This window comes from Stegostoma tigrinum, chromosome 2 (genome assembly GCF_030684315.1).
Source record: "Stegostoma tigrinum isolate sSteTig4 chromosome 2, sSteTig4.hap1, whole genome shotgun sequence".
NCBI classification, from domain to species: Eukaryota; Metazoa; Chordata; class Chondrichthyes; order Orectolobiformes; family Stegostomatidae; genus Stegostoma; species Stegostoma tigrinum.
This window is the reverse complement of record NC_081355.1, coordinates 159,411,631-159,436,613: the sequence shown is the minus strand read 5'-3', so window position 1 is coordinate 159,436,613 and position 24,983 is coordinate 159,411,631. Positions and strand designations below refer to the sequence as shown.

The 24,983-nt window shown below is 44.1% G+C and overlaps 1 protein-coding gene across 2 annotated transcripts in view; it reads left to right on the top strand.

The window, feature by feature from the left end:
* The window catches only part of zftraf1 (zinc finger TRAF-type containing 1), a 131,725-nt gene extending 107,090 nt beyond the window's left edge, over positions 1-24,635 (top strand). The window contains exons 4-5 of one of the 2 annotated variants that reach the window (XM_048557514.2): positions 4,320-4,355; positions 20,930-24,635. In XM_048557514.2, the coding sequence (XP_048413471.1) occupies positions 4,320-4,355; positions 20,930-21,321 (428 nt within the window). In that variant the 3' untranslated portion in view covers positions 21,322-24,635. The remainder of the gene's footprint in view (positions 1-4,319; positions 4,356-20,929) is intronic. The other variant, XM_048557523.2, reaches the window with a different exon arrangement.
* Positions 24,636-24,983: the final 348 nt, after the last annotated feature.

The window sequence follows — 24,983 nt, the reverse complement described above, 5'->3', positions numbered from 1 at the left end:
AATGGGACTGAGGATCACTAACAGCACGGGGAGTGGGAGAGAATGGGACTGAGGATCACTAACAGCACGGGGAGTGGGAGAGAATGGGACTGAGGATCACTAACAGCACGGGGAGTGGGAGAGAATGGGACTGAGAATCACTAACAGCACGGGGAGTGGGAGAGAATGAGACTGAGGGTCGCTAACAGCGCAGGGAGTGGGAAAGAATAAGACTGAGGGTCACTAACAGCGCAGGAAGTGGGAGAGAATGAGACTGAGGGTCACTAACAGCGCAGGGAGTGGGAGAGAATGGGACTGAGGATCACTAACAGCACGGGGAGTGGGAGAGAATGGGACTGAGGATCACTAACAGCACGGGGAGTGGGAGAGAATAAGACTGAGGATCACTAACAGCACGGGGAGTGGGAGAGAATGGGACTGAGGATCACTAACAGCGCAGGGAGTGGGAGAGAATGGGACTGAGGATCACTAACAGCACGGGGAGTGGGAGAGAATAAGACTGAGGGTCACTAACAGCGCAGGAAGTGGGAGAGAATGAGACTGAGGATCACTAACAGCGCAGGGAGTGGGAGAGAATGGGACTGAGGATCACTAACAGCGCAGGGAGTGGGAGAGAATGGGACTGAGGATCACTAACAGCACGGGGAGTGGGAGAGAATGGGACTGAGGATCACTAACAGCACGGGGAGTGGGAGAGAATGGGACTGAGGATCACTAACAGCACGGGGAGTGGGAGAGAATGGGACTGAGGGTCACTAACAGCGCGGGGAGTGTGAGAGAATGGGACTGAGGATCACTAACAGCGCAGGGAGTGGGAGAGAATGAGACTGAGAATCACTAACAGCGCAGGGAGTGGGAGAGAATGGGACTGAGGATCACTAACAGCACGGGGAGTGGGAGAGAATGGGACTGAGGGTCACTAACAGCGCGGGGAGTGTGAGAGAATGGGACTGAGGATCACTAACAGCGCAGGGAGTGGGAGAGAATGAGACTGAGGGTCACTAACAGCGCGGGGAGTGGGAGAGAATGGGACTGAGGATCACTAACAGCGCAGGGAGTGGGAGAGAATGGGACTGAGGATCACTAACAGCACGGGGAGTGTGAGAGAATGACACTGAGGGTCACTAACAGCACGGGGAGTGGGAGAGAATGACACTGAGGGTCACTAACAGCGCAGGGAGTGGGAGAGAATGGGACTGAGGATCACTAACAGCACGGGGAGTGGGAGAGAATGGGACTGAGGATCACTAACAGCGCAGGGAGTGGGAGAGAATGAGAGTGAGGGTCACTAACAGCGCGGGGAGTGGGAGAGAATGGGACTGAGGATCACTAACAGCGCAGGGAGTGGGAGAGAATGGGACTGAGGATCACTAACAGCGCAGGGAGTGGGAGAGAATGGGACTGAGGGTCACTAACAGCGCAGGGAGTGGGAGAGAATGGGACTGAGGGTCACTAACAGCGCGGGGAGTGTGAGAGAATGGGACTGAGGATCACTAACAGCACGGGGAGTGGGAGAGAATGAGACTGAGGATCACTAACAGCGCAGGAAGTGGGAGAGAATGAGACTGAGGATCACTAACAGCGCAGGGAGTGGGAGAGAATGGGACTGAGGGTCACTAACAGCGCGGGGAGTGTGAGAGAATGGGACTGAGGATCACTAACAGCACGGGGAGTGGGAGAGAATGAGACTGAGGATCACTAACAGCGCAGGGAGTGGGAGAGAATGAGACTGAGGGTCACTAACAGCACGGGGAGTGGGAGAGAATGGGACTGAGGATCACTAACAGCACGGGGAGTGGGAGAGAATGTGACTGAGGATCACTAACAGCGCAGGGAGTGGGAGAGAATGAGACTGAGGGTCACTAACAGCACGGGGAGTGGGAGAGAATGGGACTGAGGGTCACTACCAGCGCAGGGAGTGGAGGAGAATGAGACTGAGGGTCACGAACAGCACGGGGAGTGGGAGAGAATGGGACTGAGGGTCACTACCAGCGCAGGGAGTGGGAGAGAATGGGACTGAGGATCACTAACAGCACGGGGAGTGGGAGAGAATGGGACTGAGGATCACTAACAGCACGGGAAGTGGGAGAGAATGGGACTGAGGGTCACTAACAGCACGGGGAGTGGGAGAGAATAAGACTGAGGGTCACTAACAGCACGGGGAGTGGGAGAGAATGGGACTGAGGATCACTAACAGCACGGGGAGTGGGAGAGAATGAGACTGAGGATCACTAACAGCGCAGGGAGTGGGAGAGAATGGGACTGAGGGTCACTAACAGCACGGGGAGTGGGAGAGAATGAGACTGAGGATCACTAACAGCGCAGGGAGTGGGAGAGAATGAGACTGAGGATCACTAACAGCACGGGAAGTGGGAGAGAATGGGACTGAGGGTCACTAACAGCACGGGGAATGGGACAGAATGAGACTGAGGGTCACTAACAGCACGGGGAGTGGGACAGAATTGGACTGAGGGTCACTAACAGCACGGGGAGTGGGAGAGAATGTGACTGAGGCTCAATAATAACACGGGGAGTGAGAGAGAATGTGACTGAGGGTCAATAACAGATTTTGTTTCACAACAGTGTAAAGTTTGTTTTCCTGCCCTGTTCTTGTCATCATATTATTGTTATGGTATTACTAAACTGGAGAAGGTCAAGAAAGGATGTACCATGATGTCACCGGGAATAGAGATATTGAGATATAAAAATAGACGGGAAAGGCTAGGACCTTTCTCATTGGAGTGTAGCTGGTTGATGGTTGATCTTATTGTGGTTTATCAAATCATGAGGGTCAAAGATAAAGTGACTGACAAGGATGTGGAAGTTTAAAACAATGGGGCATGTTTTTAAGGTGAGATGAGAAAGATGTAAGAACATGAGGGGCAACTATTTTTACAGAGTGGTTCATGTCTGGAATGAACTGCCAGAGAGAGTGATGGATACAGGCGCAGTTACAATGTTTAAGAGACATTTGGATAGGCACATGAATAGGCAAGGTTTGGAGGGATATGGGCCAGTCGCAGGCAGGTGGAACTTATTTAGTTTGGAAACATGTATAACATGGATTAGTTGGCCCGAAGGGTCTGTTTCAGTGTTGTATGACTCTGTTCACTCACTGAGGCATGGGATGGTGAGGGCGTACACCCACACAGGAACAATATGGGACTGTGCAACTGAATCCACCTTGAGCAGCCAATTGCTGGGGAACCCGATTGCAAGCAAGTGCTGAGCCTTAGAACAAAAACAGCTAATGTTGCAAAGCGTTACAAGGCACTTCACACCAATGTTATCAAACAAATGTCACTGAGCCACGTAGCCTAATGATACAGAGAAAAATTGGAGTTTAAATTCCACTGCATTGCAAAATCAGACTAATTCCTCTCTTTTCATCTAAAATATCTCCTGTATTATGTTCCATTTATTCACCTGCTAATTCCCTTATCCAATTCAGCAACACATTAGTAACAGAAACCAAATTGCAAGAGATTTTGAGAGTAGTTTTGAGGGGTAAGGTACTGGTCAGGCACTGGGTTAACACTGCTACCGAGCTGCTATAATTGCTTAGGCTTTACTTGGAAGTTTCAAAGAATGAAGTGGATACCAAGGTGAAGAATGACATTAAGGAGGTTGTACAAGGCTGGGAACAATCCGGAAGATGTCTGTAGGTTTTGAAAGCAGAGGGGAATTGTCAGATCAAAGAGATGTTAAGACAGAGTCTCAGAGGGAGGGGCTCAGCAGACTGAAGAGGTATGGGCTTGATCTGTTGTCCAGGAGCAAAAGATTGAGGCAAAGAACAGCAGACCACAGGTAATCCCCGAGGTAGATCCATAGCCGTCAAAGATCGGAAGCCACTCATAGCCAGCCGATTGAATCAGCTTTGAGCCCATCCCATTTTCAGGTCCACCATTCAACAGATTTATCCCCACCAGTAATATTCTCCCTTTACAATGGCCATCGCAGCCAGCCTGACTTTCAGACCCTAACCACAACTGTCCCAGCCTCAGTATCTGCAGAGGAGACCAAGCTTAACTTAGTGAACACAGCTGGAAAAGAGAACCAAATGACTGAGTCCCTTTGAAGGATGTATTTAAATAGTAAACAAAAAGCCAACATTTTTGCGTGCAAAGACAGGGTGCTTGTATTTATTAAACCATCACTCCCCTCTCCCTTTCACTCCTTGACTAAGCACACAAAACTATTGAGAAGAGTTTTAATTCCACCCGGGGGTGGGGTTTATTTACAGTTAAAATGGACAGTGTCTTCAAAATTAATGCATTGTTTCCACTCAAAATGTAATTGGTTGATCTTTACTCACACAGGAACCGATTTCTGCAGTCAGACATGTCACAAAAAAGGTAGGACAGCTACACCCGATTCCTGATGGCAAAAAGTACTGTTGCCCTTCTTTAACCTTTTATCCAGAACTCCCCGGGGTAGCAAGGCAATCGGTTAGCCTCTCTGTGTCTTGTTATCATACAGTAAACTATCATACAGTAGTATCATATCCTGGAAAGGGAGTATGAGTGGGCAGCTAGGACACATGTTCAGTTAAATATCATTTAACAAACACTTTAGCGATCGCTGCTTCTCCTCTGTCTGTCTGTCTGTCTCTCTCTCCACCTCTCTTTTCTCTCTCTGTTCTCCTTTGGAATACCCATGGCATAATGCATTTAGAATCAGGAACAAAAGCAGTTCTGGCATCGGGAGTCAAGCAGAAATGTTCAGGAAGCTTGGCTGGCTTCCTTCAGAACGCCAGAGAGCTCCAAGTTACCTTAATTTGAATTTGGGTTGCAGTGCTGGTTCTCAAGAGCTGAAGCAGCAAAGCTTGTGGTGAGATTTCAAATGACAGGCAGTACAAATAAGATAGCCTTAACTACAAAATAAAAAGAAACAACTTTTTTCATGAAAGGATAATTTTGTGGTGAAATAGGTTCTTACGGAAGGACAATGATAGTAATAGTACAAGTAACAGTTTCTGGGAGGTGAGGGATTGAGGAACATGGTTAACAAGTGAATCAATAAATTGATTTTCCACCATGCCTGTACCAGCTCTTTGAATTCAGCCCCACTCCCTTACTCTTGATTACAGTATCACAAGAATGGTGCAGAACTAGGCTATTCACCCTGAACAAGCATTTTGCTTACTGCCATACTCCTGTCTTCTCCCTGTAACCCTGTACGTTCTTCCTTTTCAATAACAGTCTACTTTACTTTTCAATGTCTCATTTTTGAAACTGTTTTAAACACCGTTACTTCTGACATTAACTAACTTGCTGCATGAGGAATATTGTTTTTACACTCTTATTCTCAATCCTTTTGCAGATGGGGATAGTTTCTCCCTATTTACTCCGTCCAGACCCTCAATCATATATTCTCTTAGTCTAGTCCTTAATTCCTGGAACTGTTCTTGTGAATCTTTTCTTCATCCACTCTGATGCCTTCACAAGCTTCCTAACGAGGTTTGCCCAATTCTCTTGATACACTGTGGAGCTGGAGGAACAGAGCAGGTCAGGTAGCATCAGAGGAGCAGGAAAGTTGACATTTTGTGTTGGGACCCTTCATCAGAGCATCGGGTTCTGACCCAAAACGTCAACTTTTCTGCCTTCCTGATACTGCCTGGCCTGCGTGTTCCTCCAGCTTCGCACTGCATTGACTCTGACTTCAAGCATCTGCAGTTCTTGCTATCTCCTAGTCATTCAGTTCTGTACAGCTGAGGCTGAGCACGTAAGTTATATGATTTCAGTATAAACCTCCTTGTACTCTATGTATCCTGTCTTGCTACCTTTAATGACATGTGTCCAGGTCCCTCTATTCCTGCACCCCCTTTTATCGTTATTACCCGTGGTAATGTTTTTGAGAACATTTGTAGCTCGGATTGTGGATGAGGTTGTAGACTTGTTTGCCGAGTTGGTGTGTTTGATTGCAGATGTTTCGTCAGCCTGCTAGGTAACATCATCAATGCACCTCTGGTGAAGCATTGGTGTTCTGCCCCACTTGTTATTTATATGCCTCGGTTTGCTAAGGTAGTTGGTATTACTTCCAGTTTTCTGTTTCTCAGTGATTCGTACATAGGATCAAATTCACTGTATGTGTTGATGGAGCTGCTGTTGGAATACCAAGCCTCCAGGAAATCCCGATCAGAGATAATGGGAACTGCAGATGCTGGAGAATCCAAGATAACAAAGTGTGGAGCTGGATGAACACAGCAGGCCCAGCAGCATCTCAGGAGCATAAAAGCTGACGTTTCGGGCCTAGACCCTTCATCAGAGAGGGGCATGGGGTGAGGGAACTGGAATAAATAGGGAGAGAGGGGGAGGCGGACCGAAGCCATCTCCCCATCCCCCTCTCTGATGAAGGCTCTAGGCCCGAAACGTCAGCTTTTGTGCTCCTGAGATGCTGCTGGGCCTGCTGTGTTCATCCAGCTCCACACTTTGTTATCTCCAGGAAATCCCATTGTGTCCTATCTGTTTGGCTTGTGCGATTGTTGATGTGCCATCCCAGTTGAATTTGTGTCCCTTGTTGTCCGTGTGTAGCGAGATAAGTGAGAATTGGGTAACCACCGACACATAAACAACATCCTTACTGGGATAAAATTCTTGAAAGAAGAGAATAACAACGACCTACCCTTCCTGTACATAATGGTAGAACGCAAAAACAACGGCAAACTCCAGACTACACCAACAGGACAGATGTTCAATTACACTAGTAACCACCCCAACACCCATAAACAGAGCTGTGTCAGGGCATTATTCAGACGAGCCGCAACACACTGCAGCAACCCGGAATTGCCCAAAGGAGAACAAGAGCACTTATACAGAGTTTACAAAAAGCATGGATACCCGAAAAGCACAATCCACTGTTACCTCCAAGACAGACCACAACAGAAAGACACAACGTGGCCAGACACAATGATTACCCTACCATACATCAAGGATATTTCAGAGATGACCTCAAGACTACTCAAACCCCTAGGTATCTGAGTAGCCCACAGATCGACAACCACCCTATGACAGTTACTGACGAACATAAAGGACCCTATACCCATAACCAGCAAAACTGGGGTAAAATACAAAATATTGTGCAAGCACTGTGAGAAATGGTATATAGGCCAAACAGGAAGAAAATTGAGAATACCGATGTATGATCACCAAGAGGCACAACTAATTCTCATTTGTCAGACTACGCACGGACAACGAGGGACACGAACTTGACGGGACAACACATCCATAATCGCAAAAGCCAAACGGAGATGTGCCAGGCAATTCCTGGAGGCCTGGTATTCCACTCGGAACTCTGTTTACAAACACATTGAATTAGACTTTGTGTACAAACCACTGGGAAACAAAACTAGAGGTAGACCATAAGACATAGGAGTGGAAGTAAGGCCATTCGGCCCCTTGAGTCCACTCCGCCATTTAATCATGGCTGATGGGAATTTCAACTCCACTTCCCGACACTCTCCCCGTAGCCCTTAATTCCTTGTGAGATCAAGAATTTATCAATCTCTGCCTTGAAGACAGTTAATGTCCTGGCCTCCACTGCGCTCCGTGGCAGTGAATTCCACAGGCCCACCACTCTCTGGAAAATTTACGCCCTCTAATTCTAAGGCTGTGCCCACGGGTCCTAGTCTCCCCGCCTAACGGAAGCAACTTCCCAGTGCCCACCATTTCTAAGCCATACATTATCTTGTGAGTTTCTATTAGATCTCCCCTCAACCTTCTAAACTCTAATGAATACAATCCCAAGACCCTCAGCCATTCATCGTACGTTAAACCTAACATTCCAGGGATCATCCATGTGAATCTCCGCTGGACACGCTCCAGGGCTAGTATGTCCTTCCTGGGGGATGGGGCCCAAAATAAGACACAGTATTCTAAATGGGGCCTAACTAGAGCTTTATAAAGCCTCAGAAGCACATTGCTGCTTTTATATTCCAACCCTCTTGAGATAGATGACAACATTACATTCACCTTCTTAATCACAGACCCCACCTGCAAGTTAACCTTTAGAGAATCCTGGACCAACACTCCCAGATCCCCTTGTACTTCTGCTTTATGAATTTTCTCACTGTTTAGAAAATAGTCCATGCCTGTATTCTTTTTTCCGAAGTGTAAGACCTCGCATTTACTCACTTTGAATTTCATCAGCCATTTCCTGGACCACTCTCCTAAACTGTCTAAATCTTTCTGCAGCTTCTCCACCTCCTCAGTACTCCCTGCCTGTCCACCTATCTTCGTATCATTGGCAAACTTCACCAGAATGCCCCCAGTCCCTTCATCCAGAGCATTAATGTATAAGGTGAACAGCTGCGGCCCCAACACTGAACCTTGTGGGACACCACTTGTCACCGGTTGCCATCCCGAAAAAGAGCCTTTTATCCCAACTCTCTGCCTTCTGTCAGACAGCCAATCCTCAATCCAAGCCAGTAGCTCATCTCGAACACCATGGGCCCTCACCTTACTCAGCAGCCTCCTTTGAGGCACCTTATCAAAGGCCTTTCGGAAGTCTAGATAGATAACATCCAATGGGTTTCCCTGGTCTAACCTACTTGTTACGTCTTCAAAGAATTCTAACAGGTTTGTCAGGCACAACCTCCCCTTAGTAAATCCATGCTGACTTGTTCTAATCTGACCCTGCACTTCCAAGAATTTAGAAATCTCATCCTTCACGATGGATTCTAGAGTTTTACCAACAACTGAGGTTAGGCTAATTGGCCTATAATTTTCCATCTTTTGACTTGATCCTTTCTTAAACAAGGGGGTTACAACAGCGATTTTCCAATCATCTGGGACTTTCCCAGACTCCAGTGACTTTTGAAAGATCACAACCAAAGCCTCCGCTATTTCTTCAGCCACTTCCCTCAGAACTCGAGGATGTAGCCCAGTAATACCAATCACCGCAGCAAACCGAGGCACATAAATAACAAGCAGGACAGAACACCAACGCTTCACTGGAGGCGCAGTGATGACGTTACCTAGCAGGATGACGAAATGTCTGCAATCAAACGCACCGGCTTGGCGAGCAAATCTACAACCTTAATACCCATGGTTTTGTATTGTCTGTCCATGTCTCTCATACCAAAACGAACAACCTCATATTTCTCAGTGTTGAACTTCATCTGCTACCTATTCACCCAAATTAACCAACGTCTCTGCCTTTTCAAAGTTCTACACTATCGCCTTACTCAATCCATAACCCTGAAATTTCTCCCTTCCAATTATTCGTCCAGTTCTCTTTTGAAAGTTAATATTGCATATTCTTCTATCACCCTTCCATCCAGCGCACTCCAAATCACAACTGATCACTGCATTGAGAAAATTATCTTCAGCTCCCCTCTGCCTCCTGTGCCATTGGCCTTAAATCTGGGTCATAGAACATAGAACATTGCAGCACAGTACAGGCCCTTCAGCCCTCGATGTTGTGCCGACCTGTCATACCAATCTGAAGCCCATCTAACCTACGTTATTCCATGTACGTCCATATGCTTGTCCAATGACAACTTAAATGTACTTAAAGTTGGCGAATCTACTACCGTTGCAGGCAAAGCATTCCATTCCCTTACTACTCTCTGAGTAAAGAAACTACCTCTGACATCTGTCCTATATCTTTCACCCCTCAATTTAAAGCTCTGCCCCCTCATGCTTGCCGTCACCGTCCTAGGGAAAAGGCTGTCCCTATCCACCCTATCAAACCCTCTGATTATTTTATATGTCTCAATTAAGTCACCTTTCAACCTTCTTCTCTCTAACGAAAACAGCCTCAAGTCCCTCAGCCTTTCCTTATAAGACCTTCCCTCCATACCAGTCAACATCCTAGTAAATCTCCTCTGCACCCTTTCCAAAGCTTCCACATCCTTCTTATAACGCGGTGACCAGAACTGTATGCAATACTCCAAGTGTGGCTGCACCAGAGTTTTGTACAGCTGCAGCATAACCTCTTGGTTCCGGAACTTGATACCTCTATTAATAAAAGCTAAAACACCTAATGCCTTCTTAACAGCCCTGTCAACCTGGGTGGCAACTTTCAAGGATCTGTGTACATGGACACCGAGATCTCTCTGCTTATCTACACTACCAAGAATCTTACCATTAGCCCAGTACTTTGCATTCCGGTTACTCCTACCAAAGTGCATCACCTCACACTTGTCTGCATTAAATTCCATTTGCCACCTCTCAGCCCAGCTCTGCAGCTTGCCTATGTCTCTCTGTAACCTACAGCATCCTTCGTCACTATCCACAACTCCACCAACCTTAGTGTCGTCTGCAAATTTACTAACCCATCCTTCCTCGCCCTCATCCAGGTCATTTATAAAAATGACAAACAGCAGTGGACCCAACACCGACCCTTGCGGTACACCACTAGTAACTGGTCTCCAGGATGAACATTTCCCATCAACTACCACCCTCTGTCTTCTTTCAGCAAGCCAATTTCTGATCCAAACTGCTATATCTCCCACAATCCCATTCCTCCGCATTTTGTACAATAGCCTACTGTGGGGAACCTTATCGAACACCTTGCTGAAATCCATATACACCACATCAACCGGTTTACTCACATCTACCTGTTTGGTCACCTTCTCAAAGAACCCAGTAAGGTTTGTGAGGCACGACCTTCCCTTCACAAAACCATGCTGACTATCCCTAATCAAATTATTCTTATCTAGACAATTATAAATCCTATCTCTTTTATAACCTTTTCCAACACTTTACCAACAACTGAGGTAAGGTCCTTTGGCTTTGGACATCCCTGTCACTGAAAATATTTTGACCTTATTCACTTGGAGTCCATCATAAGTTTGAACCTCTTTTAAATGTTCTTCTTTAAGAAGCACAGTTCCAGCTTCTGTAGCTTCACCCTGTCATCCTTTGTACTTTTTAGATCTGCTTTTCCAACATTGGTTGAGCTGTGATCTATTATTTATCTCTGTTACATTTCAGTAACCCATTTACTATCTTGTAAGGAAATTTATTTTATATCAGTAATCCTGAAGCTTTGTTGGTGGAATATAAGCACTTAAATGACAATACAAGAGGATATAGCTCAGCTCTAATGAAGACGGGTCAGTGGACCTCAAACGTTAACTCTGATTTCTCTGCACAGATGCTGCCAGACCTGCTGAGCTTTTCCAGCAACTTCTGTTTTTGTTTCAAATTTGCAGCATTCAGATTCTTCTGGTTGTTTTATAGTTCAGTCCATTGTGGTTTTAAACTCTTTGACTGGAACTGTCCTGCCTATTCCCTTTTCCCTGGTAATTCTCAACTTATCCTTTTCAGTACTTAGACAATCTCATTTTAAGTGCTGATAAGGTCTCCTACTTTGTAGAAAGTTTGAGTAATAATATTAACTTGTTACACAAAACACTTATAAGCTAGATTTCAACTGGAGTATATGTCCAACTGTGGGCACCACATTTTCGAAAGGGATGAGCAACTACAGTAATGTGAGGAGACTGGAGAAGCTGGGAACTTTTCCTTAGAGCTGAGAAAGTTAAGGGGAGTTTCCAGTAAGAGTGGTCAAAAACTCATGGATCGATAATCAAAGGGCAGAGATTTACAGTAATTTAAACCATAGCCTACCATTTGTGATGAGGTTAGGGAATTGCTAGTGACAAAATAAGGTAAATTTTGTTTTTAATTCATTCATAGGATGTGAGTGTCACTGACTGGACCTGCATTTGTTGCCCGTCCCTAGTTGCCCTTGAGAAGGTGGTGCTGAGCTTTCTTCTTAAACCGCTGCAGTCCACGTGCTTTAGGTAGACCCACAATGCCCTGAGGGAGGGAATTCCAGGATTTTATCCAGCAACGCTGAGGGAATGGTGATATTTGTCCAAGTCGGATGGTGATGGCATGGTGGGGAACTTGCAGGTGGTGGTGTTTCCATATTCCTGCTGCCCTTGTCCTTCTCAAAAGTAGTGGTCATGGATTTGAAAGGTGCTGTCTAAAGCTCTTTGGTGAACTCCTGCAGTGCATCCCCCAGATAGTACACACTGCTGCGACTGTCACCCGGTGGAGGGATGTCAAGAATTATTAATTTTGTAACAAGTTCTTTTGATGTGGAATGCCTGGGTGATGGGGTGGTGAAAGCAGTTTCAGTAATAACTTATGGAAGGGAAACAACCGCACAGTTGAAAAGAATATAAACAGGTTGATTGGTAAACAACCGGGAATGGGAGCTAATTCAAAGAGCCCCCAGGCACAATGAGATAAATGGCTTTCTACTGTGCTGTCCAATCCTGCCTCAAATAAAAAAAATCAAAATGCATGCATTCCTTCATTTGCCTTGTGTATGAATAGAATTTGTAAAGGGTTACTGTTTTAGCTTGTATGATGATCAGAGGATTAGATAGGGTGGACAGTGAGTCTTTTTCCGAGGATGTTGATGTCAGCTTGTACAAGGGGGCATAGCTACACATTGAGGGGTGATAGATTTAAGACAGGTGTCAGAGGCAGGTTCTTTACTCAGAGAGTGGTAAGGGTGTGGAATCCCCTGCCTGCCAATGTGGTTAACTCAGCCACATTAGGGGCATTTAAACAGTCCTTGGATAAGCATATGGATAATGATGGGATAGTGTAGGGGAGGGGCTTAGATTAGTTCACAGGTCGGCGCAACATCGAGGGCCGAAGGGCCTGTTCTGTGCTGTATTGTTCTATGTTCTATGATTTATAACTTGCAAGGGGAAAACAGGCAATTTTGCAATATTTTGTTGCAAGCACACTTGTTGAAAAAAATGCCCCATACATAAAATAAAAATGTAATTTGTTCAATCATTATTAAACAGTGACCCTTCTCATTGCTGCATTCTCACCTCAGACTGAGGAAACAGCAACCTCAGTGAGGTAGAAGCTGGTATTGTCCAATTTGGGTTTTTAGACAATCCCTGGCTTCCTTTAGGGCCCCCAGTAGGAGAACATCATCACCTCCTGTTCCTTAATTAGTCATTGCTCACTTGGAATTGACCAAATGTGCAGAGCAGCATATGCAGCTGGTCATCACCCACACACTGTTCTGCCACAAAGACTAGAGGCCAAAAGGATGTCCCTACTACCAAAGCAATGATCCATGCAGATGACTACTGGACAACACTGACTCATTGACTCCTCTGTGTCCATTGAATGCTACCAAGAACAGCTGAAGGTGAAGAAACAGTTAGAAAATAGTTCAACATCAAGCAGCCTCAAGTGTCAAACAGGCAAGGGAACATACAGCGATTCTTTCACCAAAATCTCCAAAGCATGCATTTCAGTAGAGTGGAGAAAATCTGGAAGGAGCTTAAGAAACCATTGGCACCAAGACCAGGAAAGACCATGATGGTTTGGCTGGAATAACTACATCATCCAAGAGCTGAATGACAGGAAGAGGAATGCTGTCCATTGCCTAGCAAACCAACATCACTGGCAAGACAAAACGGAGGAAATAATCAAACAGTGAAGATCCAGTTACAAAGAAGAACAGAAAATCAAGAGGAGGATAGAGAAAGCTAAGGAGCTGCAACTGCTTGCCAATAAGCCTGACATTGGCATTTCTTCACTACCACCAAGACTATCTATGGACCTAACAACTTTAACCTCAAACCAGTGCGGAATAAGCACGAAACCCTTGTAAGAGACAAAGAAACCATCCACCTGTGATGGATAGAACATTTAAAGAACTCTTAAACCACATTACAATCATAGACAAGGATGTGCCTGAGGAAATGTTTAACTCCTCATCAAAGAGGAACTTAGACTCCCACCTCATGTGGTAGAAGTTGAAGCTGTCGTTAAACGCATGAACAATGGAGAAGCCACAGGAGTAGACAGGATTCCAGTGGAGATTTCAAAACTTGGAGGAGCAGATTTTGCACATCATCTCCATTACCTGCCAATCCCAGGGATGCTGCTGTCATCACTGTCTTCAAGAAAGGAAATAAAGTGGACTATGGGAACTACCAAGGAATCTCCCTACTGTCCATTTCCAGAAAATCATTGCTAAATTCTTGCTAGGTATCTTCTCCCAATCTCAGGGAAAATCATTCCTGAAAGGCAGTGTGGCTTCTGACCAAACTGTGGAACTATGGACATGGTTTTCACTGCTCAGCAACAACTTGGAGAGAAATGCCAGGTACAACACCAACCACTCTACGTGGCCTTCATCGATCTGACCAAGGCTTTGGATTTAGTCTATCACGAAGTGCTACAGAAGACCCTGTCAAAGACTGGCTCTCTGAGGAATTCATCAACATCCTTTATATCCTCAAAATGCCAGCTATGGTCCTCACCAGTGGTAATATGACAGAATCCTTGAAGGCCAAGACAGGGTTCGAGCAAGGATGTGTCATTGGCTCCACCCTTTTCATCATCTTCATTGACATCATCCCTCACCTTGTCAAGAACACGCTTTGTAGGGGTGTGGACATTGTCAGCAAGATGGTTGGAAAGCATTTCAATTTAAACTGGTGCAAATCAAAGAAGAAACGACACTGAAGCACTGGTGAAACTTCAGTTTGCAAATGACAATGTCACCTCTCCTCTCAGAAGAGAATCTTCAAGCCTCACTTAACACCTTCACAGAAGCACAGAGAAGAATTGGTCTCAGCCTCAACCGTAAGTCCTTTACCAATCTAAGATAACAAGGTGTAGAGCTGGATGAACATAGCAGGCCAAGCAGCATCTTAGGAGCAGAAAAGCTGACATTTCAAGCCTAGGCCCTCTCTGATGAAAGGTCTAGGCCCGAAATGTCAGCTTTTCTGCTCCTAAGATGCCACTTGGCCTGCTGTGTTCATCCAGCTTCACACTGTGTTATCTCGGATTCTGCAGCATCGGCAGTTCCCATTATCTCCTTTACCAATCTGTCCAGTTTATCGCTCCACTAAGATCAACAGAGAAATATTTCTGACATGAACATTTCCTATCTGAGGACACTTCTCTCATCTAGGGCAGATATTGATGTGAACATCCAACACCACATTCAATCTTTGCCCAGCTCAAGGAACAAGTAGAGGACAAAGGAAGTGTTTCAAAGACTCCCTGAAAGCTCACCTCTAGTAATGCAACTTGGATGTCAAAGCGTGGGAAAACCACGTTCGGAAGAAACTGACTTGGAGGAAGCTTCTGTATGAAGAGACACAATTCTTCGGGAGCACCATCAACAAGAGGAAGTATGGAAAAGGAACCAGAGAAAGGAATGCCAGTGATCTCAAGGCCAAGAACAGTTCTGCCTCCCAGAAATACCTGCCAAATATGTGGTAGGAGAGGCATCTCTAAGATCAGGCTCATCAGCCACACAAGGGCCTACAGAACACATGACCAGTGACACGGAATTTTCTAAGTGTACAATTGTACTCATAAATGAATTGATTACCGACAATGATGAATTTCTCACAGTTTTACAAGGGAACTTTCTGTTTGGAAGACTCTTAACAAATGTGGAGGTGAGATCTACGCATTGGCATTTTATATTCACTAGGCTTCTCAACACTGAACAGCTGAGGAATGTGGAGAATGTTGGTCAGATTTTCAGTGCATGTGCTGACCCATTAAATACAGGGACATTGCAGAAACAGATAAATCCTCTGAAACCCAGCAGTTATCACTTACTCAGTGCCAAAAGCAGTGTATTTTAGATGTGGGTGGTCTGTTTGTTGAAGAATTTGTTTGCATGATACCATAGTGTTGTGGATATGCTACTGGACTAGTCATTTTTACTCATTCACAGAATATGAGCGTTGCTGTTTAGGACAGCATTTATTATCCATCACTACTTACCTTTCAGAAAGTGGTGGTCAATTGCCTTTGAACCACACATATGAGTACACCCTCAGTGCTGTTTGGAGGGAAATTCAGGAATTTTACTCAGTGACACTGAAGGAATGACAATATATTCCAAGTCAGGATGGTGTGTGACTTAGAAGGGAACTTGCAGATGAGGGATTGGAAGGTTCTGTTGTGGGAGCCTTGGTGAGTTTTTGCAGTGCATCTTATAAATGGTTACATTTTGCTGTCACTGTGCATTGGTAGTGGGAAGTGTGAATCTTAAAGGAGTTAGATGAGACTATGAATTTAAGTCCCTACATGACAGTTTGAGATTTGGATTAATTCTAAAAAGAATTTGGGCCTGTATTCACTAAAGTTTAGAAGGATGAAAGGGCATTGGACTGAAACATGTAAATTTCCAACAGGGCTAGACGGACAAAACGCAGGGAGGATCTTTACCCCTGGATGGGGAATCTAGAACGAAGGAACACAATCTCAGGATATGGGGTAGACTGAGATGAGGAACAGTTTCTTCACTCAGAAAGTAGTGAACTTTTGGAATCCTTAGAAGACTGTGGAGACCAAGTCGCTGAATAAATTTAAGAAAGAAGTAATTTTTTTTAGATTTTAAAGGCATCAAGGGGTATGGGGGAGAAAGTAGGAATATGGCATTTAGGTAGAGGATCTGCCTTGATCGTAATGAATAGTGAAGTAGATTTGAAGGGCAGAATGGTTTATGCCTGCGCCTAGTTTCTATGTTTCTGTGTAAAATGTTTACAGATAATCAGCCAGTGTTACTAAAAGGGAGTATGAACTCCCCAACCACCACCACCCCCAACGATCACTCCCAAAGTTAGCGAATGTTGAGGGTCATTCAACATGTTCAACGTAAGATTGCTCACCTGTTGTCGGATAAGAGTATTAGGAGATATAAAGCAGAGGTGGTACCTTAAACAACACTCCCTCTGCTGTCAAAGCGCAGGGACTACAACATATACCATCTATAAGACATCAAGGCTCCTTGAACAGCTTTAAAAATCCATCACCTCTACCATCTAGAAGAACAAGGGCAGCATAAGACCGTAAGATACAAGGACAGAATTAAGCTATTCGGTCCATTCTGTCTGCTCTATCATTTGATCATGACTGATATGATTTTCAACCGCATTCTCCTGCCTTCTCCCTATAATCCTTGATCCCTTATTAATCAAGAACTTATCCGTCTCTGTCTTAAATACACAGTCAATGACTTGGCCTCCACGGTCCTCTGTGGCAATGAGTTCCACAGATTCATCACCCTCTGTTCAAAGAAATTCCTCCTCATCTCAGTTCTAACAGATCATCCCTTCAGCCTGAGTTGTCCCCTCGGGTCTTAGCTTCTTCCACTACTGGAAACATCACCTCCACACCACTCTATTCAGGCCTGTCAGTACGCTATAAGTTTCAATCAGATGCCCTTCATCTTCTAAATTTCAATGAGTTCAGACCCAGAGTTCTCAGTTGCTCCTCATATGACAAGCCCCTCACCCCTGGGATCATTCTCAAACCCACTCTGGGCCCCTTCCAACACCGGCACATCCTTCCTTAGATACAGGGCCCAAAACTGGTCAGCAGGAATGCCACCACCTGAAAATTCCCCTCCAAACCACTTGCTATCCTCACTTGGAAATATATTACTGTTTCTTCAAAGTGGATGAATTAAGGAAAGCTAGTCAGTGATGTTCAAATCACTCAAAAGTGAATTTAAAACAAGACAGGTAAATGAGGTTTGGGGTGAAGATCAGCTATAATCTAATTAATTCTCCATGTATCATTCCCTACCGTTGGAGTTTCACCTTTTCCTATTTCCAAACCTCCTTTCTTCCGCTTATCCTACATTAGGATCTGTGTCCTCTTCAGATTGAGCAGGTAGTTAGATGGGCTCACATGGATACCTTGCACAGTTTGACACAATGTGATTAATTCCTGCTTTTCCTGGCTGCTTCCTAACTAACTTACAGCCGAGATTGTGAACTCATTTCAACGCATGTGGGAACCACATACAACTCTGCCCTTCAATTTCAGCCCATGTGATATCTGGATTTTGTGATTTTAGTTGTTGTTGGTACAGGGAGAGTGAATGTTTGATTCTGCCTTCCATGAGCTCCATTGGATGGGCAGCCTTGAGGTTTATTTTATACCTTCTTGTTCTTCCTCCTCTTTCTCACAATCTTCCTCACTACCCGCAACTGAAAGGGGAACAGATGAGGGAGGTAGGGATAAATTGTCACTGTTGAATGGGAAGTCTAGACTGGAGAACATAGTCTAAAAATGAAAACCAGCTCATTCAGGAGTGAAGCTAGAAAACATTTCTGCACACAAAAGGTAATGAAAGTTAAAAATTCTCTTCTGCACAATAGATGCTAAGTCAGTTGTTAATTTTGAAACTGGAATTGTTGACTTTTTGTCAGTCCAAGTTTTTAAGGTTTGTAGTCAGATAAATATCAGCCATAATCTCATGACATGGAAGTGGAGAAGGCTCGGGGAGCTGACTGGTTTCCTCCTTTACCCATACGTGGTGTGAATCAGGGACAGTGGGTTAGTGCTAAGTAACCATTGGAAAGAAAAAAAGCAGAAGGAGGAGAAACACAGTGAGCTAAATAACCCCTTTCTGTGTAATAATGTCTCGGTAAGACCATGGGACGTAATAGGCATGCAGGATATTTGGGATGGGGACAGGAGAGCAAATTGTACAGACTGTGTTAATGGATGTTCCTCATCTTGTGTTTCTCGCATGATTGAATAGTATGTTTCCTGTATACATTAACTAAAAATGATGATAATTTGAAAGGTTTTGATTTGATGTGCAGAATAACCTCAGAATGTTCTTTTATGGTATTATGCTCCAAGTGAAAGCCCCTTGCTCATCAAGATTTTTTCTGGATCTTGCCATCCTGGATTAAGCTGCAGCCTCCTCCTAAACGTCCCTGCGTGCTGTTCATTTGGGTCGTGAGATGCTGGCTGGCAGTCCCATGTACTGCCTGAGAAGCAAAAGCCTCATTGCATGTTGAAAAACCATTTGACTTTAGCTCTCCACCCAAGTGTCCTTCCTCAATATAACAATAATAGGCTGTCAAGTGTCTAGGAACTAGCATATTCCTGCATGGGTCACTGAGATTTGCTAAAGATACTTGACTGACCTCTCCCCTCTTTCTGTATTTACAGTTCAAGGGAGAAGGCAGTAAGAGTAAATTCAATAGAAATGAAAACCAGCGAGTTAAATATGATGCTGATTCTTTAACAGTTCCTCGGAACCGTACAGTAAATCGGAGACCATTCATCCTAAAATGCCTGTGCTTGATGTTTGAGTGAGCTGTGCCCTCAATCTCATGACCATCTACTTGCCCACACCTGATTATATTTCTGTTTTCCAGTATTTATCCACCTCTGCAATTGATAATGGATTATCTTTGTGCGGAGTAATCAATGTCTAACATAAACAAAATGTCCTCAACCTTCTGCCTTTGGCTGGTATTTTTGAGATGATCTGAAATTGACACATCAAGGTGGGTGTTACTGTCTGTGCTAAGCACAAGTTAGAGTAGCAAGAGCTAGTTTTTTTTAGTTTAACTTGGATTATAAGGCACTCTTGATATGTTTTGGTACACTTTTGCTCACTTGGCCCTGGAATGATACTCACGGTTGTGCTGTTATGTAAGGGAGAGCGAGACACACAGCCATGTCTACAGTTCAGGCAGTGGGTAGGCGTACAGCTTGTAATGGGGAGAGAGAGACACACACACACCAATATCTGCAGTTCAGGCAGTGAGTAGGCGTACAGCTTCTAAGGGGGAGAGAGAGAGAGAGAGAGAGAGAGAGCCACACACAGCAATATCTGCAGTTCAGACAGTGGGTAGGCGTACAGTTTGTAAGGGAGAGAGAGAGAGACACACACAGCAATATCTGCAGTTCAGACAGTTTGTAGGCGTACAGTTTATAAGGGAGAGAGAGAAAGACACACACACAGCATTATCTGCAGCTCAGGCTGTGAGTAGGTGTACAGTTTGCCTTTTTTTAATATGCTTTAGGGATGTGGGCGTCACTAGTGAGTCAGTGTTTATTGTCCATCTCTAGTTGTCCTTGGATGCTACTGAGTGACTGGCTAGGCCATTTCAGAGGGTGGTTAAGAGTCAGACACATGTCTTAGGAACCTTGTATAGACCAAATAATGATGGCAGATTCCTTTCCTAAAGGGCATTAGTGAACCAGGTGTGTTTTATGCAAACTGACAATGGTCATGGTCATCAATAAGCTTTTAATATTTCTGTTGTGTGGGATTCATACCCGGCTCCCCTGAAAATTACCAGGGTTTCTGGATTATTCATTCAGTGACAATACTACTAGACCATTGTCTGACCCATCCATTGTAACCACACGGCAGAAAGGAAGAGCAGGGGATTTCATTTACACAGATAAAAATAATCCTCAATATTGAAACCTGTCGCCACAGTGAGCAGTTTTAGTTTAGACTTAAAATAACTGTTTAAACCCAGTAGGAAACAATCTACAAGCCTTCCTGTGGGAGTTGGAAATGAGCTGAACGCCCAACTCCATTTCCCACACCATCTCATTTGCACTGTAACTGTTGTGAAATTAAGTAACAAATCTGTAGTTAATTTAACTGTCTCCATACATAGCACATTTTAGGGGCAATTTCATTTGCGTTGTGTTATTTCCTTCAGCATTTTGACCCTGGTCTGTCAGTGTGACACAATCTCCATTGAGTGTAGCCAGCTCGCTCACTCTCAGCCTCTGGTTCCTGTAAGGCAATGAACGTGGCCTTCAGGAGCCCAGTTCCTTCCTCTGCTGTAAGAACAAGGCTGTACTCAATGTCACCATCAAGTGAGAACTCAGTGAGTGACCAGGAATGGAATGATTCAAAATTACCATATACTACACCTCCACTACCCTTCATTCTGTTTTAATTCAGATCCATGCCCATATTAGTAAATGGATTCCTAATCCCAGCCTAGATTAATTAGCTTATCAACTATTAAATATTATCGAATGTTCATTCTTGGCTAATAAACTGGATGGTAAAACAGCCAGTTATCAGTGACTGTTTGGAATTCTGGACAGGTCATTTCCTGACAGTATTTAGAAGAAATTGATTTTTTTTATTCTTTGATTTGTTTCTTCTCTCTTTGACTCTTCTGCAGAAGTTCAGTTCAGGCCCTACCGAACAGACGACTTCATCACCAGGTTGTACTATGAGACCCCAAGGTTCACAGTGCTCAACCAGACATGGGTCCTCAAGGCACGGGTCAATGACTCCGAGCGTAACCCCAACCTGTCCTGCAAGCGCACTCTGTCATTCCAGCTCATCCTGAAGAGCAAGGTCAACTCACCGATGGAGTGCTCCTTCCTCCTTCTGAAGGGTCCCTACGATGATGTCAAAATTAACCCGGTCATCTACCATTTCGCCTTCACCAACGAGAACAATGAAACAGACTACATGCCGCTGCCTATCATAGACTCTGTCGAATGCAACAAATTGCTAGCAGCCAAAAACATTAATCTGAGGCTCTTTATATTTCAGATACAGAAGTAGAGGGGGTGGGACTGGGGAGAGAGATTGTACATGGGGGGAGACAGAGGGAGATATCAGAACGGAGTGAGCACCACTGAACCATAGTACCTCGAAAAGCCAGCGACACCAGTGACTAGTTTGAAAAAGGCAGAATTCTATGAAAAGAATGAGAAAGAAAACAAGAGACAAACAAAATATCTACTAACCGCATGTGGTCGTAACTGCCTAGGACTGTCACAACTGCGCGGTTTTGTTCAGAAGCCTCTCGTATAATGGTTATAACAGGGGGAGGGTGTGGGGGAGGGGAGAGAAATAAGAGGAGTGTCTGAATTCAGTAGCTGCTATTAGAACTATTTAAGCAGTGCCGAGTGGTCAGTATCTGCCTGTGTATTGAGCCTGCAGTCCATTGACAAGCTCTGCTCGCCAATAGATGCCAAGATGCCACACCAGCTTCCCTCTGTCACACCCACTCTTTCATTCCTTATGCTTGCTAATTATCTTATTTTGTCAGAGCTGTTACTTGTTCTCTGATATTTCCCTGCTTACCTGCAATGGCTAGTCATTACTTAATGAGATAAGTGGAATTTCTGTTAACTACATTTCCCTCTTCACAAATTACTGGTCCAAACTTGTGTTTTTATTGGTGTGCATCACTTGCCATCTGGTTCACCAGAGTCCCCAGCTGACAGATACTAAAGAAAAAGCAGCTCTCCTCATTGTGTACATTCAGCTTGGAGGAGGGCTGTTCAGACAGTGTTTTTAAGAGAGAAACACTCAATGTGGCCCTTGGACATTGGGGGTGGCCACCCTCCTTTTCAAAGAATGAAGAGGCTTGTTTGTTTTCAGCACTCAATGAGTTGGAAAAGTGGAAGGCTGATGTAAATCCTAAGAGGATTGATTGGAATCAAACAGCCAGCTAGCCATTCAACCTTCACTTGATGCAGTCACACATTCCCACACTGCAGTTGAAGGGCGCAGTAAACTCTTTCCTTAAGTTCTCTGTTTTCAGTTTTTGCTTTAAACTTGCTAGTAAGTGTGTAAAAATTAAAATCTACATGAGCAATGAGGCATGATGGACATGAGACAGAAGGCAGTGCAAATGTAAGGTTACGGGATTTGCAGGGAGAACTCGGTAATGAGAATCCCACAGTAGTGTTTGTACGTTTAACTTAACCGTATTTTTTACTCTCTTCTCATTTTATTGTATTTAACATAATATTCTACTCCTGGAGCTGGAGAGGAGGCCAGGGCTGTGGTCAAGGACTTCACCAGACATGAGACTGACAGAAGCTGCAGGAGTTGTTCACAACCCTTTAAACTCCAAGATCAGGCAAAACTGATTAGGAATTATTTTAAATGTAAGAGTTTATTGGGATGAGTAATTGAGGGAATTCAAAAAACAGAAAACAAAAACCTCCTTGGTGGCATTAAATGACATAGCCTAGCCCAGACCAATATATTGCTTTACAGAGCAATTGATCAGCACAAAGATACCAGCAGTGGAGAGAGATCGCTGTATCACACTAGTCTCAGTTCTGCTGCTCCAAGTGCTGCATCTTATCCAGTTGAATCTGTTGCAGTCACCAGTATCAGGATCAAATGGAAGATAATTGGTCACTGCTTAGTTCAGTGCAGTTCTATTTAAAAAGACTAAACAATTCTTACCTTGCAGAATGAGCAGCATTCTGTACAGTCATACAGCAAAGTATCCCTTTACCCTGAATAAACAGTATCTCATAACAGTTACACAGTGAGGACTCCCAGTAAGTCTAAATAAACAAGTTCTATATGATTAACACAACTACTGTTGTGAATAGCACTTTAACCCTCCCACATCCTGCTGATTAAACTGGAACTTTACACAGTTGCACAACAAATGGGTTGAACTGGCCCCCTTTAACCCTTATCCTGCTGAATGAACTGGAATTCTGAAGGATTAGTAAAGCAAATGCAACTTAGGCTTTTGGGGTTTTGTCTGGTACCAAAATGATATTGTCAGTTCTTACCATTTATTTTCTGTACCCACTTGTACTGTATAGTTCAAATACCATAAAATCTAGATTATAATTCGCACTGGTGTATAAATTATTCAGTCTGTATTTAGAAAATGTGAAAAACTGATCAAGTGTACAATTTGAGCACTGAATTTTCTGGTGATTTGGTCAGACATCTCCTTGGTTCTTCTCATTGTTTTGGAGTATTTTTGCATATTTGAACTAATGCACAAGATGGGTGCACTCTGTAGTATTCTTGGTGCCTGTCTACAGTCTCAGTCTCAGTCTTAGTCTGGCTCCTGCCACCCCGTGTTTCTATCCACTTCTTCCCCAGCCAAATATTGACAGAAAGCTCTGTGAGATGCTCTACTGCCCCATTGTTTGGTGACTCTGCCATTCAGCTCGTGTTATTTCAGAGGAAAGCTCCATCACAGGGTGGAAGGGGTGTAGTTCTCCAATTAAATTTTGAGTTTGGGTGATTTGTACCACAGCAAAATGCACCAATCTTTCATTGCCATGAACAAAGTTGAACAAGAGATGCTGTTTGTGCCTCCAGTTAATTTTATTTTTATTCATAGGATGTGAACATTAATAGCATTTATTGTCCATTTTTGATTAGCAGGAGAAGGTGGTGATGAGCTGCTGGTTTATGAGTCAAGGCTGATCCCACATTAAGCAATGATGATGGTCTGCTGTCAATCAGAACGGACCATTCTCCCAAACCCCCTTTGCGTGGTGCTAATACATCATTATGACCCTGGTTACTGTTTCCATATCTTCACTTTCTTCCCTTGCAATTGAGGGTAAGGATTGACAGTGACCTTAGGTAACAGTCTGTCAGGCTACAATGTCCTCCCATGGACGAAACGGAGATGAGCTTAAACCTGTACAGCTGGAGAGTTTATTGGCTCCCGCAACCCATGAAAGGGGTGGCACACTAGGACCTCACAATAGGACTCACCATTGTAAGTATCTTGTTAGTTGTTGGGTGAGAATTCAGAGCCTGATTTCCCGTCTCCCTGTGGCTGTTTTGTGTAAAGTTTTAGACACACAGAAACTGAAGCCCAAGGCTGGCCATCCTATCCACTCGTCTTTTAAAGAATGCTTGCAATCCTTTCATACTTCTAGAGGAGTGGATGGAGGGTAAGAAAGACAACTAATCTATTAATATCTATAACCCTCAATAGGAAACAATCCATTGATGGAAAAACTTTGCAGCAAAGTTGCAAACATAAATATGTAGGGACAGCATGTTTCCCATTTCTCTTGCCCTGACCTCTTGACTAAGTATAACAATGTGTTTTAAAGAAACATGTCTTAACCCCTCGAGTGTTACGACTTTCAAAATAGGCACAAGTCAGGCTTAAGTTTAAATTAAAAGTAAAAATAAATGTTGTTACTCAACACCGAAATGATATTGCAATAGCATCCATTCATGACATACACAAGAAAGGTTGATTACAAATGAAGTAGCATGGATATTGATGTTTATTACTCCATTTTCAAATCAACAGCTGTAAATGGATGCAGACCTGGTGATTGTCTCTTGGTTGACAAAGACAATGGACTTTGGATATTTCTGGCGATTAATTCAGTGTCTTAACTCCTGACAAAAGGCTTGGTTGTGCAAATCAGGAGAATATAGGATAGACCTACTTGCTCTGCTGGTAAACTTACACCAAATGGGAT